This window comes from Nomascus leucogenys, chromosome 8 (genome assembly GCF_006542625.1).
Source record: "Nomascus leucogenys isolate Asia chromosome 8, Asia_NLE_v1, whole genome shotgun sequence".
In the NCBI taxonomy this organism is placed as follows: Eukaryota; Metazoa; Chordata; class Mammalia; order Primates; family Hylobatidae; genus Nomascus; species Nomascus leucogenys.
The window spans coordinates 32,450,047-32,470,814 of NC_044388.1; the positions used below are offsets into that span (position 1 = coordinate 32,450,047).

The 20,768-nt window shown below is 51.5% G+C and overlaps 1 protein-coding gene across 1 annotated transcript in view; it reads left to right on the forward strand.

Moving 5' to 3' along the window:
• The first annotated feature begins 2,379 nt into the window (after positions 1 to 2,379).
• Positions 2,380 to 20,768, forward strand: part of SCARA3 (scavenger receptor class A member 3) — a 38,253-nt gene continuing 19,864 nt past the window's right edge. The window contains exons 1-3 of the mRNA XM_030817015.1: positions 2,380 to 2,719; positions 18,108 to 18,206; positions 19,908 to 20,027. Coding sequence (XP_030672875.1) covers positions 2,713 to 2,719; positions 18,108 to 18,206; positions 19,908 to 20,027 — 226 coding nt within the window. The 5' untranslated portion in view covers positions 2,380 to 2,712. The remainder of the gene's footprint in view (positions 2,720 to 18,107; positions 18,207 to 19,907; positions 20,028 to 20,768) is intronic.

The window sequence follows — 20,768 nt, forward strand, 5'->3', positions numbered from 1 at the left end:
TAACCTCCAAGGTAAATAAGTTAGCATACAGGTAACCTCCAAGGTGACTATCTCCCTGGGGTTTACAAAACAACTCTCCTGATCCGTGCCCTAGTCCTGGGAGACTCAGATCATGTGGCAAACTCAGAATCCAGATACAGGTGACAGGAGCACATGACTGTCACCAGGCAGGCAATGCCCTCTCTAAACCTCAGTCTCCTCATCTGTAAAATGGGCAGCACAGTCCCTGAGCTCCCCCACTCAAGGTGGTTGTGAGGTTCTGCTGAGATCATGAAGAGAAGGGACTTTGCAAACTATAAACTTGCCATGGCGAAATGGAGATTAGAGAGAACACAGCGTCACCCTTGCTGATGTGATGGGATCTACAGACAGCAGTGGCTGTCCTTGTCCTCTTCTCTACTCCAGGCTTAGGAAACACTTTCTCTTCCCCTTGGGTCTCACCTACTTCACTTCAGCATTAAATAGGGCTTGGGGATGGGGACATGGTGCTGACTGTGGCATCAGAAGAGACCAGGCTGGCCGGTGCCACTTTGTGGTCCCGTTTCTCCCTGCACTTTTCTTCTCATAACATTCATCCCACTTCTGCACTGCTACTTGTTTAATACTGGCTTTCCTAACCAGACTGGCCATGTGACATGTTCCTCACACTTCTGGAGCTTGGGGCAGAGCCTGCTCCCTTGTAGCGAAACCGATTTGGTATGGTCTGGCTGCCCTGTTTGCTTTTGGTTGCTCGTTTGCTTTTTGTTTGTTTTTTTTGGTGGTTTTGTTTTTGTTTTCCTTTTTCCATGAAGCTGAAGCTACAACACTGAACACTGAAACTTAACCTTCATTCGCTACTTTATAGGTAACATTCATAGGCCACCATGGTAATGATCTCTTCAGTTGTCTTTTAGGAACTTGGACTAGCTCCTGTCCGTCTCAAACTGGTGAGACCATTGGCCCTTCAACTGGGCAAGTGCCCCAAGAGGTGGCCTTTCAATGTCGGAGAGCCAAAAAACTCCACACTTGGATCATGCTAACGCTGCCATTTTCTGCATATATGTCCTATGAAATACCATGAGCTCAGACTACACTGGCATGGAATGAACCTGTTTCTTCATTTGTCCCCACTGCCAATTGCCTTTCCCCATGGCTTAGACCACTCTACTTCCCTAACCCATAAATATCCTTAAGCCTTATCTTCTGGGAGGTGGATTTGAGAGCTGTTCTCCCACCTCCTGTCTTGGTGCCCTTGCCAATAAGTCTTTTCTCTTTTCTAAAACCCATGTCACCTGATTGATTTCCTGCAGGGGCAGCTTGCAGGGCGGGCAGAGTGGACAGCGGACCTAGACCTGGCCGGCAGCTGGGAGCTTGGTAAATGTTTGTTCAATCAATGAAAAATGACACGTGAGAATCCTGAGTGGCGCTTATGACCAGTCTCAACTCCCTGCCTGCATTCACTTTCCTTGGGTGTCACTGTTTACCCCAGAGGCCCCTCCACCAACAAAATCACAGAATTTGATGGCCAGGTGCAGTGGCTCAGGCCTATAATCCCGGCACTTTGGGAGGCTGAGGTGGGTGGACCACCTGAGGTCAGGAGTTCCAGACCAGCCTCCCCAACATTTTTAGTCTCTACTAAAAATACAAAAAAAATTACCCGGCGGGGTGGTGCACGCCTGTAATCCCAGCTACCCGGGAGGCTGAGGCAGGACAATCATTTGAACCCAGAAGGCAGAGGTTGCAGTGAGCCGAGATTGCACCACTGCACTCCAGCTTGGATGGCTAGACCCTCAAAAAAATAAAAATGAAAAATAAATCACAGAATGCGGCGCACTCCAGGCCCAGTTCTCTCATGCGGAAAGAGGAGGCTTGGAGATGAGAACTGGATGCCCGAAGTCACTCAGCTCGGCAGGGGCAGAGCCAGGGTGCTCATGGGGTGGCCAACCTTCCACGTCTGCCCTGGACACAGGACTTTCAGCACTAAAACGTGCGGTCCCGGACGTCCTCCCAGGCCCTCGACACCATAGATGGGTGAGAAAAACGTGCAGGGCTAAAATCTGGGGTCCCCACCCCTGCCCCAGCCACGTGGCGGTCCCGATAGTGAAATCGACTAAGATCAAAGAGCTCTCCCGGTGAGCCCCCCATTGCAGCCGCAGCGCGGGCAGGGAGGACGCGGCAGGGGCCCGGGTTCGAGGGTGGGCCCTGGGGCTGCGGGGGCGAACGGGCGAGGCGGGCGGGGCGCGGGGGCCCCGCGGCGGCACAAAGAGGCCGGCCGCGGCAGTTTTGAAAATACCAAGGAAGTTGATCTGGGCCGGGGCCCAAGAAGTGACGAGGAGGGAGGGAGGCTTGCGAGCGAGGGAGGGAAGGAGGGAGAAGAGAGGAGCAGGCGGGAGGGAGGGAGGGAGGAAGGGCGCGCGGGGCGAGGGGCGGCGGCAGACCTCGCGGGGCCCCAGCGGGAAGCGCGGGCGGCGGCGGGATGCGCGCTCTGGGCGGCGGGGCGCGGCGCTAGGCGCCCGGCGGGGCGTCCCCAGGCTGCGACCCCGCGGGACCCTCCACTCCGCCCGCCGCCTCCGCAGCCCGCTCGCCGGAGCATGAGTCCCAGCCGGAGCCCCACGGCCGCGGGCGGCGCCTAGGACGGCGATCCGCGCCCTGGAGGACCTGCCGGCCGCCCAGCTCCACTGCAGCTCCAGCCGCCTGCAGCGGGGCCCTCCTGAGGCCCCGGAGGAAGGGACCATGAAAGGTAAGCGCGGCCGGTGGCGGGCAGTTCCGAGGGGGGCCGCCTGCACCCCAGCTCCACCCAGGGCCTGGGGGGGCGCCTTTTCTGTAGGCGAGGCTGAGAGGAGGGCAGGGCGCCTCTGGCTTTTCCCCTGCCTTTTTGGGCATCCTGCGAGACAGGACGGATCTCTGAAGACTGGAGGAAGCAGAGAAGAGGGAGGATGGGGACACTCACACACCCCCCTTGCAGTCTTGTTCTCATCGGCCGTTGCTCTAACCTCACAAATAATTTTAAAGTCCAGAGAAGTTTCTGATCCCTTTAACCAGTAGACGCAGAAAGGTATCACCAGCCCAACTTTCCAGCAGTGTAAATTTCTACCCTGGGGACCCCTCAGAGAGGCCCCTGAAGCCCCCACCGAGCCTTTCAACCGGGGGCCAGGCCTAGGATTCTCCCCCAGGACCTCCAGCCCTTCCCCAAAAGAGACCTGCAGTGTCAGAGCCCCTCAGCCCAGGCCCTGCCCTTCCCAACCCCTGAACCCTGCCTGACCCACCCTCTGACCTCCTTGGGAGGAAGCCGCTGGGGAAGCCCATGGGCCAGGACTGAGCTCTCCCCAGGGTGGTGAGCCAGCACCAGGGCGGCCCTTGCAGCCAGTTCTTGGGATGGAAATAAGAACCAGACATGATCCCACGTGGCCATTTCCGGGGCCTGGGTGTCTTTAGGCCCCTACTTGCCTTCAAGGGCATTTTGAGGCTAGAGGAGAAGCAGGCTTTGGAGTTATCTTATGAGGCAGGGAACCTTTGAGGTTTTTAACGCCATTCCGGGTGTCTTTCAGTAATCCTCCTGTAACACCCCCGGCAGATGCTTGTGTTCCTAGCAGTGAGAACCTCACCACCTCATCTGCTTACAGAAAGTAGAAACTGAAAAGGGCCTTTGAGATCATCCACAGGGCTTTCAACCACACTCTCAGGTGCCACTGACAGGTATGGAGGTGGAAGAGGTGGGGCCAGAGTTCTCAGCCTACTTCAACCAGAGCAACTCTGTTTGTCTCTCATACATAGAACGGCCTGAGGGTTCATTGGAAGAAAGGGCTCCACCAACAAACTTCTGACTGGATGCAGCCTCCACATTGCATAGTTAGGGAAACTGAGGCCCAAGCAGGTAGGGCTGGCTTCATGGCTTCTGCAACCAGTGCCATCCTACAAGGTCCCACACTGCAGAGTTTAATGCTCTGCAGGTACAATCTTGAACTTTTTAAAAATGTATTTTATTTTGTTTTATTTTAGAGACAGGGACTCACTTTGTTGCCCAGTCTGGAGTGCAATGGCATGATCATAGCTCACTGCAGCATCAAACTTCTGGGCTCAAGTGATCCTCCCACTTCAGCCTCTCATGTAGCTGGGACTACTGGGACTACAGGTGTGCACCACCATGCCTGGATTTTTTATTTTTTTGGTAGCGATGGGGCCTTACTTTGTTGCCCAGGTTGGTCTAAAACTCCTGGCCTCAAACGATCCTCCCGCCTCGGCCTCCTAAAATGCTGGGATTACAGCCTTGATCCACCATGAGGCCTGAAATTCTTATAATTTTTTAACAAGTCATCCCCTCCCACCAACACACAAATACACACACTTTCCTTTTACACTGGGCCCCACAAATTATGTAGCTGGTCCTGTGGACAGAAGTGAGTTGTTACAAATCACAGTTAGTCGGGGTGACTAGACCCCAGGACTCCTGACTTCTAGTCTGGAATCCACCTTGCCTCTTTGTGGCTTCTTTCCCTCTGCCTCTGGCACCTTTTTTTCTGTGCTTCCCGTTGGCCTCCCCAAGTCCTAGGCTGTGCAGGATGAGCCAAGCAAGTTATAATCAGCCCTAGGGAGCACCTGGCAGGCAGTGAGGGGAGCCTCGCCCCAAGTCCCGCTCCTCACTGAGACACCTTTGCAGCTGAACCCTCTGAAGTCAGCTGGCCCAGGGCAAACCATTACCGGAAGCCTCCAGAAAGGTCTTGGACTACATCTTACACGGGGCCACACTGCCCTGGACCTTGATGATGGTGGTAAGATGTTTCACATTCTCAGAGTGGCTCCACCCCAATTCCAGACAAGCACCAGCAGGGCGTGGTGGCAGATACCTGTAATCCTAGCTACTCCAGAGCCTGAGGAGGGAGGATCACTTGAGCCTGGGAGTTTGAAGTGTAATGAGCCATGATTGCAGCACTGCATTCCAGCCTGGGCAACAGAGTGAGACCCTGTCTCTGAAAAAATAAAATTTATTTAAAAAAAGAGGCAGGGCCAAAACCCTGTGAAACAGAGAAGAAAAGAGCTGGTGTGAATGAGTATTTAAAAAGAGGTGCCTGAGGAGGACCCGCTGACCACGTTGCGGGGTTCCAGGCTCTCCTTGTGCTGTGGGTTCCTATACAGGAAGCCAAGCCCTGTCTCTCTCCTCCTTTCCCTTGGATCCCACAGCCTTTTCATGTGCCGAGTGGGATTCCTGTCTACGGAGGCCCTGAGGGCGGCGCTGGTGTGTTTTTCCTCCAGCCTCTGGAAACCCCTCAGTGATCTCCCATAACATCGCAGGGGCTGCCCGGGCTGCGGGGCTGGGGGCTGACTTCCAGCACTTCCCTCCCTGGCAGCCGGGAAGAGCTGCCGCCTCTACCTGAGATGGAAACGGCAGGGCAGACAGCAAATAATTGGCTTCGGGGATCTGTGGGGTATAAAGAACCAGGATTTTTCTCACTCGAGTGGAAAAAGTAAAGTGCCCGGCAGAGTCGGGCAGGCAGCCCCTTCCAGAGAGCCCTTCCTGTGCTTTTCCAAAGGCCACACCAATCTTTGAAATACATCTGTTAGCAAAGGATCATGCCCTGCTCAAAACAAACACGTGATGTGATGTGATGTGATGTGATGTGATGTGATGTGATGTGATGTGATGTGATGTTGTATGGAGAACGGGTGATAGTGAGGATGGTGATTAAGAAAACACGCTAGTCGGGCTGCCCAGCCCACCGGTGGCCGAGTGCCAGGGCCCACTCTGCCAGCCAAGCCATTTCCACCCGAGGCCCCTCCTGCCCCACGGCCAGCTGACGGGGCCTCCCAGGCCGCTACCTCTTTTGATCCAAGCTGGCACCTGGCCCCTCTCGCACGCAGCCCTAAGGGGACACTCAGGTGCCACCAGCCCCTTGGTGATAGGCCTACCTTGGAGCTTCCCACTGGCTTGTCCAAGCCATTAGCAGCCACCTGTGGGGTTGTTTCCACAACTCCAGTGAGAGGGACCCGCCCCCAAGATGCCCAAGACACAGGCTGGTGCACTGTGAAGACTGATTTGAGAGTCAAAGACATGGGCTTTAGTCCTGGCCCCATCATCTGCCCTCTTTGGCCCTGTTGTCCTCCTGGGTGGTCCCTGAGGCCCAAGAGCTCTGCGCCTGAGCACCACTTGGGGAGCGGAAGTGACTTAGTGGTGAGGTAGCTGGAAGCGGGCCCACCTTGCGGCCTCTTTGCCCCGAGAGACTTGTGCTTGGCTGCGGTGGCCAGGACGGGGGCAGCCCTCTGTTCCTCAGGCGTGGGAGGAACAACCCCTCCTTGCAGAATCAGAGAGCAGCGCCCACTTCATGTGGGCAAAGGGTGGAGGTGGGGAGAGAAGGGGCTGTGAAAATACAGCGATGCAGTCCCAGGAGGAATCTGCCCTGCACCGCTCGTCTGGCCGAGAGGAGAGGATCTCCACTCATGAGCGGCCAGGCTGGGGGCCCCAGAAAGCCTGACCTCATTCCCCAGGGGCACCAGAAGGAGCCAGGGCTAGAAGAAAAGTAGCTGATGTGGTGAAGGTGAAAAGAGCCACCAGACAGCCTGACTGAGGGGTCCAGGGAGCACAGCAGCTTAGATGTTGGAGTTCGGCTCCAAACCCTCAAACATCGGCCCCACTTCCACCCCCAGCCAAAACAGTCACCTTGCCCTCTAGCTGGGGGTAAGCCTAATAACTGAAGACTCAGGTCCCAAGGCTCATTCGAGGGCGAGGAAAAAGCCTTCTGTTTCTCAGTAGGCTAGGTTGATGGATAGCTTGGCGGTTTCCGTGAAGGACAGGCAGCTGTTCTGGGTGTTAGAATTGATGCACAGGGTGGCATAGCTGGGCATGCCTCTCATACATGCACTGCCCATGTTTGATCATGTTTAATTTAGTGATTGTGTGTGTGTGTGTGTGTGTGTGTGTGTGTGTGTAGAGCACTGAGTCCCGAGGTCAGGCCCAGCCCCATCACAGGCCAGCTTTATCACTGGGATGAAGTCCCTGGCACTCCATGGGGTCAGTCCCCTCATCCAGGTGGAGCAGATGATCCCACGGGATGGTATCAGAGTGTAAGTTTCATGACAGTGGGGTCTCTGTCTGTTTCTGGCACTTAGGGGGTGTCCACTACATCTGTTCAGTGTGCATATCTGTACTGTACCATGGTATCCTCAGAACCTCACACAGGCATTCCGTAAACGTGCAGAAAGATGCCTGTATTCAACAAACATATATAGACTGCCAAGTGCCCGGCTCTGTACGTCTATATATGTCTAAGGACTGAGGAAGCTACAAAGAGCTCAGACGCTGTCCCTTCTCTCAGGGAGCTTACTCTTTACTAGGACACATAGGATTTGTGCCCAAGTCACTCAAAAAAAGATTAACAGTGATACGTGTCTTAAGGGAGGTCCCAGCGACAGAGTTTGCGGGTGGGTTGGGCTCTTTTCCTGGCTTTCCTTCTTTGCTGCTGTTCTTCGAGATGCGTCCTCGTTTCAGCCACAGACAGGCTCCTGGTTCTTGCTGGCACCCGTTCCCTGAACAATCTCTCCCAGCCTCGAAGATGCGACACGTGGGAGTCAGCAAATCTGATGGCACCAGATTCACCTCTCTGGGCTTCACAGCCGTATTTCCATCAGTGTCTTCAACGTCTCCAGGTGGAGACCTGCAGGCACCTTCTTCATGGTTCAGATGAGACACCTTCCCCTTCACCTGAATCCAAGCTAAAAAATGGGTTATTCTGGGATGTTGCCCCAGCCCACACTTTTCAGTCAGCCAACATGTATGGAGTTCCTGCTTTTGGGGAGGAAGCACACTAGTTGGAAGGCAAGCCTGGGTGCTTTCTGCCCTCCCATCAGAAACAAGACGTGCACACCTGAGACGAGAACTGAATCATCCAGGCAGATGCCACAAAAGAACAAATGCACGGCATAAATGGGAGATTGGATGGGAATCCCGGGAGAGAAAGGGAGCATTTCAAGTTAGGCAGTTCAGAAAGGCTTCAGGGAGGAGCTGAAGGGTGGGGAAGACTTGGATGGGGTCAGTGAAGAGGGCAGGAAGGAGTGCTGGGAAAAGCTGAACAGCAGGTCCTGGGGGAAGAGTGTTTGGTGGTGGGGGAGAAAGATGGCCTGCAGTTGAGGGAGCCCTAAGCCAGAAAGGACCTGAGTGCTCCATAAAGGACATGTGGTTGTGTCTGGTTGACATTGGAGAGCCCTGGGAGGGTTTGTCAGGAGAAGGCCTGTTTGCCACTTGCCCCTGGAGTGGCCTTAGCCCATGTTGAGAAACCTCTACTTTTAGAGAGTGGGAGAAAGAAAATGAGCTTGTAAAGGAGCCAGGAGGAGCAGTCAAGGACACAGGCGGAGAACCATGATGGTAATGTCATGGAAATTGAGAGGAGAAAGTTCCAAGGGGGAGGAAATGACCCACCGCGTTGACTGCTGATCAGCAGAGTTAGCTCAGGATTTGTGGATCAGAGAAGGCCAGGTTGCAAAGGCCAGAGGGGCTGAGTAGATCAGAAGCAAAGGCGCAGGAGGAGCTGTCCTTAGAGTGGGAGGCAGGGCCCAGCTCATAGAGTTTTCAAGGCAGGGATGGCCCGTGCTCATTGGGAGGGGGAGGACAGAAGAGGAGGCATGGGGGGACTTGGGGACAGGGCAGTGGAATTGGGGGAGACTCGCTTTGAGAAAAAAGAATCTCTTTATTGGGAGGCAAGGGAAGGAGAAAAGATGGTTACAGACACAGACTCTGCATTACTAGCAGCGGCCTTTAACCTTTTTGTAGCACATTTATTATTTTTTTAAAAATCAAAAAATTCCGAAAAGGAAAAACATTCACTCACATGAACTCCTACCCTTTAGAGATAATAAATGACAAAATGTGGATGAACATTCTTCAGAAATCATTCTGTATATGTTTGCACAGATTTTTTTCATGTAGATAAGAGTACACTATCCGTGTTATTTTTATTTTTATTTTATTTTATTTTGAGACATAGTCTCACTCTGTGCCCAGGCTGGAGTGCAGTGGTACCATTGTAGCTTACTGCAGCCTTGACCTCCTGGGCTCAAGGATCCTCCCAGCCTCCCAAGTAGCTGGGACTACAAGCAGGTGCCACCATGTGCAGCTAATTTTTGTATTATTTGTAGAGATGAAGTCTTGCTATGTTGCCCAGGCTGGTCTCCAGCCCCCGACCTCAAGCGATCCTCCCTCCTCAGCCTCCCGATTACTTAGGGTTTTTGTTGGTGGTGGTGGTTTTTAGTTGTTGCTTTTGTTTTTGTTTGTTTGTTTCTTTGCTTGAGACAGAGTCTTGCTCTGTTGCCCAAGCTGGAGGGTAGTGGCACTATCATTGCTCACTGCAGCCTCAACCTCTTGGGCTCAAGCAATTGTCCTACCTCAGCCTCCCAAGTAACTGGGGCTACAGATACATGCCACCATGCCCAGCTAATTTTTGTATTTTTTGTAGAGATGAGGTTTCACCCTGTTCCCCAGGCTGATCTCAAACTCTTGGGCTCAAGTGATCCTCCTGCCTTAGCCTCCCAAAATGTTGGGATTACAGGCGTGAGCCACAGCACCCAGCTTGCAGTGTTTTTTAAAAATGGTTTCATAACATCCCATAGTAAGACTCTATGAGAATTTATGTAACCAATCCCCTAGAGATGGGTATTTTAGCTATTTGCATTTTCCCTCAGGTTTATCATAGCATGCAGTGATCACCTTTACATGTACACCTTGGCCTAGTTGTATAATTATTCTCTTAGTATGAAGTTCCTAGAAGGAGGATTACTGAGTCAAAGGGCACTCGCCCTTGCAGTATTGACAGAAGGTGCCAGGCTACTCAGAATGCACAAGAAGGCCTCTTTCCCCATCCCTCCCCCAGACTGGGTTTGAAGTGTAGGCATCTGGACAGAGTTAGTGGGTGATAAAGAAAGAAGCCTGAGGAGGAACCCAGGAATGGGAAGTGAGGATCCAGATGGCAGGACTTGGCTGAAACCAAATGCATGCCGCCCTCTGACACTCTCCTGTAGCTCCGGGCTTCCCTAGTGCAATTCGAAGAAAGCAGGCTGAGGATGGAAGGGACCGTGGCCAGGAGAGAGAACTACAGGCTCTAGGGGGCAGAAGCCAACCCTGGGGACTGGGCTGGTCTTGGAGCTCAGGGTGAATGAGAGCTTGGAGGAAGGAGAGTAAGGAAAGGCTTAGTGCACTGGGGATGAAGAGGGGAAGGGGCTTGAGATCAAGCAGATGGAACAGCAATAAGCCTTAAGCTCCAGAGGGCAGGCAGGATGTGTAGAGATAAGACAGTAAATCCCGTGTCCAGGAGCCCTGAGTTTCAACAGAAAAGCTGCCTCCATTCAAGTTGATAGCAGGAGATAGAATGAAGAAATCACCCAATCCAGGTGATGTCATTATCCAGAACAGTGTTCCCTGAAGTCAGAGTCCCTCTGCCTCTGAATATACATCCCATAATTAAAAGATACATATATTTTTCAAGATCTGCAGGAAGTTCCATGGCCAAATAAGTCTGGGAAACATGGAATTAAACACAGATTTAAATGGGCTTTTTTTTTTGCAGGACTTTTCAAAATGTTTACTATGTGAATGTGAATCTCTAAGATGGCGATAGAGTATGCCAGGTTTTCCACACTTACTTGATCAAATAATCCTTTTTCACAAAGAATAATTTGGGACTAGTGTCCCATAGGATATGTTTTGAAAAATTGATTTCTTGAAAGTTGGAAATTGGTCCTGGGACTGATGGGGGTTGGGACATGGCAATAAATGGCAGCATTATTGGAATAGGATAGAAAAATAATCCTAATAAAAGTGACTGCTACTATTTATTAAGCATTTACTATGTGCCAGGTACTTTTCATATATGTCTCATTGGATTTTCACAGCAGCTCATTGAAGCAGACAATCTCCCCACCATTTACGCACAAAGAACATGAAGCTCAGAGGAGGGAAGTGGGGTGCCCATGCGAGACAGGGTAGGGTTTGCAGTATCAGAGGTGACAACAGGGATCAAGAGAACTGGTGATTCCTGGCTAGGCATGGTGCCTCATGCCTATAATCCCAGCACTTTGGGAGACCCAGGGAGGAGGATCACTTGAGGCCAGGAATTTGAGACCAGCTTGGGCAACATAGTGAGATCTTGTCTCTACAAAAAATAAGCAAGATTAGCTGGGTGTGATGGCACAAACCTGTAGCCTCAGCTACTTAGGAGGCTGAGGTGGGAGGATCGTTCGAACCCGGAAGGTCTAGGCGGCACTGAGCCGTGATCGCATCACGGCACTCCAGCCTGGCCAACAGAGCAAGACCTTGTCTATAAAAAAAAAGAGAGAGAAGAAAAGAAAGCTGGTGATTCCCACCCCCTCATCCCTCTGAATTCATGGGGGTCAGGGAAGTCGGGGGGGTTGGTGCTGTGTACACAGAGGAGATCAGTGTGTAAGTAATGGGGGGAGCATTCCTGTTGCATTGAGTGAGTAGCCTGGGTTCTTGTCTCAACTAGAGGCAGCACCAGCCTGCGAGCAGGTATTTAGAAATGGGTGGGCATTCAGGGTTGTCACAATGACCAAGGATTGCTACTGGCCTTAAGCGGGCAAGGCCAGGATGCTGAATGTGCAGAGTGGGCCATGCCCGTCTAATGAAGAATTGCACCACCTAGAATAGGGTCCCAGTTAGAAAAGTCGAGGGCAAGAAAGGGGAGGAAAGTTGTTTAGGATAAAGAGGGTTTAGGATAAAGCAGGGATTTACCCACAACCTCTGTGGTTACCAAGAACAGAGTGGGAGGCAGCTGAAGGGATTCAGGTGGAGGTGGCAGGAACCGTGAGGGAAGCCTGTCTCAGAGCAGCAGATGTGGTTTTAGGGATGCAAGAGCTTGAGGATGGGGACCAAAAAAGAGGTGAGTGCTGGAAGAGAGAAACTGGCAGAGCCACGGAAGCAGAAAAGGACAACTTGGTGAGCAGGAGGATCTGAAGGGAAAGGACCCGCGTCTTGAGACCTGAGTGGGCAGGCAGATTCCCAACCGATTACAGACAAACCCACAAAGGAAGCCTGTGGAGAGGGGGTAGTGGCGGAAGGGCTCTAATGAAAACAATTTTGCAACCTTACTTATAGCGTTCTCCAACCTTAAACTATAGCTATTCTGCACTTTAAATATAGCATTGGCTTCAGAGAAGACTCTGAAATCTTTATTTTTACTGATCCAATTGGCTGTTTTGAAAACCCACTCTGTGAACCCTGCAGAAGATAATTATCAAAATATGTTCCTTGAAGTGCCCGAAGAAAGACCTTTTATTCAATTCCTCGAATCTCTCCCCCTTGTTGACTCAGATGGAAGAATGCAGTCCCAGAAAGGCAAAAGAGGAAACCAAGGACACATTTTTGGTCAACCAAAAGAAAGCCGGCATTGGTGACCACAGTTGAGTTAGCAGTTGGTTAACAGGTCCGGGCTATTTTCTACCCCCAAGGGGAGAGCTGAACCAAGCTCAACCCCAGTGGAGTCAGTGGCCGTGCTTAGCAATGTGCCAAGACATGCACCCTCCATCAAACTTTCTACGTGGCTCTGTGAGAGCAGAGGCTTAAAAAAAAAAAAAAAGGAATTCCTCTTCTTGTGGCTGTCCTTCTTTCTGGAGTTTGAGATGGATATTGTGACCTAAGGGATGACAGGAAGAGAGGCCCTTTCAAATTTCTAGTGGTTGCCACTATTTTATGGGTCTGGGTTTGCAGCCTTGGCCTTGGCCTTCTCAGGCTATTTAACTTTTTTTTCTAAGCACCTTGCCTGTGATTCGGATAGTAATCGCTGCAAGAAGATTGGGGCCTGGCTGTGCCTTTCACTAGGAAATCCATGGGGCTGGCTTCTTTATGACAGGGACCATGGCCCTCCCTCACAGCAGATGTGGTCCCTTGGGGCCTTGGGATCAGGGCAGGCAGAAACTGGCTCATGGAGTTTTAGATGTTCGTTCTTTCATGATTCCCATGCTGTCCCAAGTTTGTCCCCAGAGAGGAGTTTTCCCATAGGTTTTTAGGTCCCAGCATCACCTTATCTTCTCCAGTGTCCTCTTCCAAGCCCACCCACTCCTGCCGAAATAACCTTTCTCCTGGAATCCACAAAATGAAGAAAGGAAGGGGAGAGAGAGAGAGAGAGAGAGACAGAGAGACAGAGAGAGAGAGGAGAGACAGAAGGCAACCAATGCTATTTCTGCCTTCCTATAAACGGAGCCTCTCTCCAGACACCTCGAGCCTATCATAACATGATGATTTCATTACCCTTCCAGACACCCAGCATGCTTCACACTCAGGCACTCCTCGATTTTCAGCATGTCAAGAGTCCTACATTTCTTTATACATGACACAGACAAGAACCAGTGCCTTACTTTAGAGAGCTGTAGACATATTACATACAGGTGGTATTGAAAGGCAATTAACGGACAACAATGGAAAAACACCACCCCTCCAAACAAGAGCCCTTGGAGCTTTAGGAGAAGAATATGAAGTCCCTTGTTCTGTTCTGAGAAGGGGAGGAGAAGCAGAGCCAACATTTTGCTCCTACCCAGTCCTCCACCAGCTCATTCCTTTGCAGTTCAAACATCAGCCCTTGGTATATAAATTTCACCTTCACTGCTTTAAGCTTTTGCACTCCAAGTGCATCCATCATCCCCAACACTCCCTAGCCATGGAGAATCCTAAGAATAAACCAGATTCCAACCCTATTTTAAGTCATCAATCTTCATTTTTTAAATACACGTGAGCTCCTGATTAAAATAGCAGAGGATAACAGTTAACTGAAGACATAGGCCTTTGCCGAGGGCCAGAAAACACATCTTTATGGAACATCCACCATGTGATCAACCCTGTGCTGGAAGCAGTTGAGGGGAGCTTTCCTGACCACAGGGATGCAGCAAACTGCTAGGAGCATGACCTGTCAACAGATATCAGGCTTATATGGAAAGGCCTTGTCCCAGTTCTGAGGCATTTCTGAGATAGGCATGTGCAACTCTGCAGACACTCAAATGCGTGTTTGGATTCTGCCTCAAATTCTTGGATATTTAGGAGCCACTAACCAGCTTCCAGGCCACTTAACCTCTCTGAGCCTTTGTGACATGATGGAGGTGAATTTGCAAATTCCCTTCCCACCCTCTCAGGCTGTGGTTCTCTATCCCTGAAACCCCTTTGGAGAGCTGGTGCACCTAACACCAAGTCAGTTTGCCCTTAATGGCAGAAGAATAGGCATAGAAGACACAGAGGGGAAGGAAATTCTTTTCCCATCTCTATTAACCCCGCTTGGCCTAGTTCAAGGAGGGACTACGGATGCCTGCCTAATCAGTCATCCTCTGATCAATCACTACTCTGGGGCCTCAGCCAGGGCTTTTTCATTCTTGATGACTGTTTATTCATTCATACATACTCTGATCAGAACAATCTTGGTATAACGTGAACATAATGAGCTTGTGCTTGCAAAGGGCTCGGCTTATAAGAGCCTCACAAATGCTTTGGATTATGTTCTCACTAAGTGAACGAGGCTACAGTGGTGAGTTACTACAGCATTCCAGACATAGGTGAGTCAGGGGTCCCCACGGTCTGGGGCTTAGTGCTGGAAGACAGGAAATCCAAGGGATTAGAGAGAGAAGACCTCTTTGGGGATTGGGGAGGGCTGTGAGTTATGGAGCTGAGATGTCAGTGGAGGGAAAATGGCCAAACACCGTGGTCCCCCTAGTCTAGAGAGATCCAAGATCCTCGCTGGCAGCCGCCACTTCCCTTCCCATGGGTCACTCGGTGCGGTACTGGAAAGCCTCGTTAGCAATTTCCACTGGCTAACAGTTGCTAATTTGGGGGGCTGTCCATTGGGAAAGCTGGTTATAACAAAGCTCTGTGTTTTTTGAGAGGGTGTTTGCTGAAGGCTGGTGTCAGCCTTGCTTGATTTAAGTCATCCCAGATTCCCTGCAAAGGCTATAAACAGTGAAGTGATGAAATTGGCCCTAGAGCCAGAACAGGGAGGAGGCCCAGTCATGGGGGAGGGCAGAGGAGCTCAAGGATGGGGAGAAATGAGGAACTGGGCTGAGGAGGCAGCTCTGCTCTAAGGGATGGAAGGAATACCTCCCCACGGTAGCCCCGGGGCAGTGGTGAATACGGCCCACAGCGTGGTTCTGACTGGGGTCTCTGGAGGTGACAGGCCATGGCTACTAGGGTGAGGTTTTGGTCAGACAGAAACAGAAGGTACCAGGGAATTCCCCTGCCTTGCCCCAGGCATTCATTTTGGGAAAGAGATCGTAATCCTGGTGACCGCCCAGGCCAGGCTTCCTTGTAAACTGTTGGCAGATTGATGATGGGACAGCTGCCTAAGGAGAGCTGAAAGTGATGCTTCTTAGGATATGCATGAAAAGGAACTTCTCATGCTTCCTTCCTGTTCCCACTTTACCCTCCAAAGCACTTGCCCGCACCCCCGCCCCCCCCCCACACACTAGTACCCTGGAAAGCAAACCTACCTGGAATCTCCTATTGTGGAGAGGAAAACCAGGATTCAGGAAGCTTTGCCACTGCCCAGCTCTATGACTTGAGCCAGGCATTAAAAACCTCACACCACACATACACAGGTACACACACATGCACACTTATGGGCAAAAATGTACGTGCACGCATGTGCAAGCACAGGCACACACACACAGGCATGCACGTGTACTCACATGCATCGGACACACTCACACACATGTGCACACATACACAAAGTTTAGTTTCATCACCTATCAAATCAGGAGAAAATGTTCTCACTGTGTCTCTCGGACTAGTTGTAGGGATCAAATGGGATAACAGATGTAAGAGCGCTTTCAAAGTCCTAAACCCCAGGTCTCCTTTGTCACCCCACATTAATTCAATCCCTGGGGGTGGTCCCTTGAAAGCTCCCCAAAGAGCTCCACAGGCAGGCAAAGAACTGCTGGAAAGCCTAATACCAAATCCTTCATTGGTTTATTTGAAATTGTGTTTGTTGGGCCTTTCTCTGTGCTGGCCACTGTGCTAGGGGTGTTGGATAAAGCAGAGAACATGACAGACAGTCCCTGCCCTTGGAACTGACGCGCCGGGGAAGAGAGCTGCTGCATGGACAGGAGAGGAGCATTCTCCCACAGGAGAGCACAGAGCATGTGAGGTGTGGGCAACAGGGCCTTATGCTAGTCTGAGAGCTCAAGAAAGACTGCTGGGGAAGTGACGTTTAAGCCATGCTTGAAGGCCGAGCAGAGGGCATTCATGGCCATGATGGTGGCATCTTTAATTTGGGGTCACCCTCAGTCCCCTCCCTACTGAGTCCATTCAGAGCTGCCTTTGCTTACCAATGGCACCTTGCCAACTGCATCTCAGCTCCTATGTTGATCACAATGGCCGTGGCATGGCATTTGGGCCTCAGGTGCTCACGGGTCTAGGATGCGGCTCAAGATGCCCATCAGTCATGGTCAGGAGCCCCCAAGGCTCCGCAGCTCATTCATGTGCCACCCTCTTCTTGTCTACCCACTGACCTTGTAGTTGCAGAAGCAAGGTTTCTTAGCACTTTGTAGAACCTTTGCTCATTACCTCAAGGTGGTCATAGGTATGGTAGAAAAGATTTCCGAGTTCACATCTTGGCTTCACCACTTCTATTCTGTGGGCTGCTAAGCAACATTCTTCACTTCCCTGAACCTCAGTCTTTTTGTACATAAATGTGATTCTCTGGACTGTGAAGTTTATGAGGTGTTGTGAAGATTGCCTTGAGGCAAAACCCAGCACTTTATTGCATTAAAAACAAAAAGGAGGCCGGGCGCAGTGGCTCACGCCTGTAATCCCAGCACTTTGGGAGGCCAAGGTGGGCGGATCATGGTCAGGAGATTGAGACCATTCTGGCTAACACGGTGAAACCTCGTCTCTACTAAAAATACAAAAAATTAGCCGGGCGTGGTGGCGGGCACCTGTAGTCCCAGCTACTCGGGAGGCTGAGGCAGGAGAATGGCATGAACCCAGGTGGTGGAGCTTGCAGTGAGCCGAGATAGCGCCACTGCAATCCAGCCTGGGCGATAGAGTGAGACTTTGTCTCAAAAGAAAAAAAAGAAAACGAAAAAAGCAAAACTTGAAGCTTCTGCTTCTAGCATTACCAGCTTAAAATATTCTCGGGCTATAAAATGTGGACATTAAATAAACTACAGACATACTGTTAAGTGCATAGCTAAAGGTGAAAGAAAGCAGGGAATCCTTAAGGACCCAGCAAAACAGCAAAGAAAGAGATAGAGAGGGAGAGGGAGGAGAGAGAAAAAGGAAGAGAGAAAGGAGGGAGGGAGGGAGAGAGAAGGAAAGGAGGGAGGAAAGTAGGGAAGGAAAGGAAAGGAAAGGAAAGGAAAGGAGAAAGGGAAGGAAATAAGTAAGGAAAGGAGGGAGGAAAGGAGGGAAGGAAGGAAGGAAGGAAGGAAGGAAGGAAGGAGAAAAGGAAGAAAAGGCCAGGTCTTACTTACAGGGAGTGGGAGGTGAAGGGTGTCTGGGGAACTAGAGGAATCTTCTGAGTGAGGGATACATCATTTAGGTTTTAGTTAGGGACCATATTGTCTCAGAGAATAAGCACCGAATCAACCTCTGACAGGAGACCTGCTCCGCCCAAGGCCCCTTGACACCCTGGTGGGTCCTGGGTGAGATTGTATGAGGGAGGGATCTGTGCCCATCCTGTCTCCTCCTCCCTCTGGCCTCCTCTTGGCTATACTGGAGGCAAAGTCTTGGTGGGGACTATGCTGGGGCCAGATTCAGCCTTGTCCCTGGAGAAGAGGAATTCTGCTTTGGTGACCAAGTTTTGGGGAATAGAAGGACGCTAAGCCAGAGCAAGCAGCCAGCTCTTATTTCTCCTTACTCCACCTCCATGGGTTTCAGCAAGCTGCAGAGAGAGCAGGCACTGAGGTGGCCCATGTGTTTTTCCCAGCGTGTGGGAAATGGGGAGCTCTCCTTACCCAGAGGGGTGGATATCCCAGCTCCTCAGCCACTTGATTCCTATGTCCACCCCCATTTTGCAGCTTACATCAGGCCACCTGGAGCTCAGTGAGCTGGCTCAGAGGTAGAGGTGGGCATGGGATATGGGGACTGGTAAATAAAAATAAAAGGGGTAGAGAGGCCTGGGATGGCTTTGGGTCTGACGGCACTGGCTTCATTATAGTGAGGTCGGCCGGCGGCGATGGAGATGCCTTGTGCGTTACAGAAGAGGACCTGGCAGGTGATGACGAGGACATGCCAACCTTCCCATGCACCCAGAAGGGTAAGGACTCTGGGGCTGCCCCTGATCTCCACTCTGGGCTGAGAGATCCCTGTCTCCATCCCCAGGCCAGTGAGAGATTTGTCTCTTTAGATGGTTTCAAAAGCCTGGGTGTCCTTTCCCCACTGCTTCCTGGATGGTGAAAGGGCAGAGTTCATGGCCCTGGGCGTGCAGTACCAATGAAGTCAAAGGAATTTAATATTTTTTTTTCTTAAAGACATGGTTTTGCTGTGTCGTCCAGGCTAGTATGAGTGGTGCAACCACAGATCACTGCAGCCTCAAATTCCTGGGCTCAAGTGATCCTTCCACCTCAGCCTCCCAAGTAGCTGTGACTGTTGGCACATACCACCATGCCTGGATAAATTTTTTTATTTTTTGTAGATACAAGGGTCTTGCTATGTTGCCCAGCCTGGTCTCAAACTCCGGGCCTCAAGTGATCTGCCCGCCTCAGCCCCCGAAATTGCTGGGGTTACAGGTGTGAGCCACTGCGCTTGGCCTGAAATCAAAGCTTGACACAAGTGCCACCTGTCTCCCGGGGTCCTCCCGAGACCCATCAGGGACTTCTGCCATCTCCCAGAGCTACATACCCTGTCCCTGGGGCCTGTCTCCTAGCTGGCCTGGAACTGTCCCCTTCATTGTGTCCCGTACCACCTGAACTGCTGTTTGGAATGGGGCCTCTCAGTGGCTTTGGTGTAGATTAGAGCAGTTGTTCTCAACCTTGGCTCTTCATTGCAATCACCCATGGATGCATGAGACCAACCCTTGGAAATTCCTATTTGGCCTGGAGTGCGATCTGGGCATCAGGATTTTTAAAAGTCCTAGTAGTCAGAATGTGTGGCTAAATGTGAGTTCACCTTAGGAATTCGCAGCTGGGCCACCACTGCATTCCCACTGGGTGTTGGCCACCTGCCTGCATATTCAGGACCATCTGGCTCCCTCTTTCCTCCATGCCAACAACTCAACTGGTGGACCATGACAATTTGTTTGGTTTCCAGGAGAACTTCTGGTTTCCTGAAAAGTTTGGGGACTGGTAACCAATATTCTGGTTTGCCAGGGACTGAGGGGATTCCCAGGGTGTGGGGCTTTCCATTTTCTTTTTTTAAAATGAGATGGGATCTTGCTATGTTGCCCAGGCTGGCCTCAAACTCCTGGGCTCAAGTGATCCCCCTGCCTCAGCCTCCTAAAGTGCTGGGATTACAGGCATGAGCCACTGCATCCGGCAGACTTTCAGTTTTAAAACCTAGACAATCTTAGCAAACCAGGATGATTGGCACCATGCTGAGGAGCTCCTGTGACAGGAGACTTTCAGTGCTAAAACCCAGAAGGCCCTGGGCAAGCCCAGACAAGTTGGTCACTCAGTGGGGCCTCAGGCTGGCTGCTCTTCCTGTGGGTCATCAGTAGGACCAATGGAGAGGGAAGAGGTGTTTCCCCTCCCCATGGGCTGAATGAAGACGCCATGGAGAGAGGATGATGGTAGTGCCAGGGGCTGTTCTTTGAAGCCCTGACTCGGTTCCTGCATTCCAGAAAGCGCCAACACCTAGAGAAAGGAGGTAGGACAGGTAGAAAATGAGGGTCGAGAACAGCTCCCCTTCTGAGCCTGCTTTGAATGTGATGAGACAGGCCAGAGCAGGAACATGGAACTGACCCTTCAGCTCCAACCTGGGCCCCTGGCCTAAGCCATTGTCCTCCTTGTGTCTCCCACAGGCCGGCCAGGTCCCCGCTGCAGCCGCTGCCAGAAGAACCTATCTTTGCACACATCAGTGCGGATTCTTTACCTCTTCCTGGCCCTGCTCCTGGTGGCTGTGGCCGTGTTGGCCTCTCTGGGTGAGTCCAGGGCTTGTCCACCCGGGGCTGCAGGGGGGTGTCTGGTCAGGGATCCAGCACCAAAAGCTCCCCTGCAAAGACAAACACTTGACATCTGTATCCCAGGGCCCAGAGCCAGCATCTTCCTGGCTAGGGGATCTCTATGCCTAATCCAAACTGCAGACACTGGCAACTGACAAGATCTGTGGCCTTGAGGAAGGCACCCGCCTCTGGGGACCCCTGCTTTCCCATTGGTGTGATGAGATGATACGACCAGGTCAGTGCTTCTCAGTTTCAGCTCCACGTTAGAGCCACCTTGGAGCTTTAAAGAATGCCAATGTCTAGGCCCCACCCCGATCGTGCAATTAATTTGGTATCTTTCAACTCTCCTGATGATTCTGTTGTTCACCCAGGGTTGAGATCACTGGACTGAGTGACTTCTAAGCCCCCTTTCATGGTCTGTGTGAGTATTTCTAAAAGTGAGGCTGGATGCCTACCTGCAGCAATTTCACCTCCAGTATTTGTTAAAATGCAAATTCTTGGGTCTCCCTCAGCCAGACCTGCTGAGACCAAGGAATCTGGGGGGTCCTGCAGGTGAGAGCCAGGGATCTGAGGTTTGGTTCTTCTCATACACATTAGGGTTTGTAGTAGTTGACCTAGGTCACAGCACACAGCCAGAGGCAAGTCACTTCTGCCTTCCAGATGCTGACAGATTGTGGTAAACTTGTTACAACAAGTTTGATGTTTGCAATCCCATTCCAC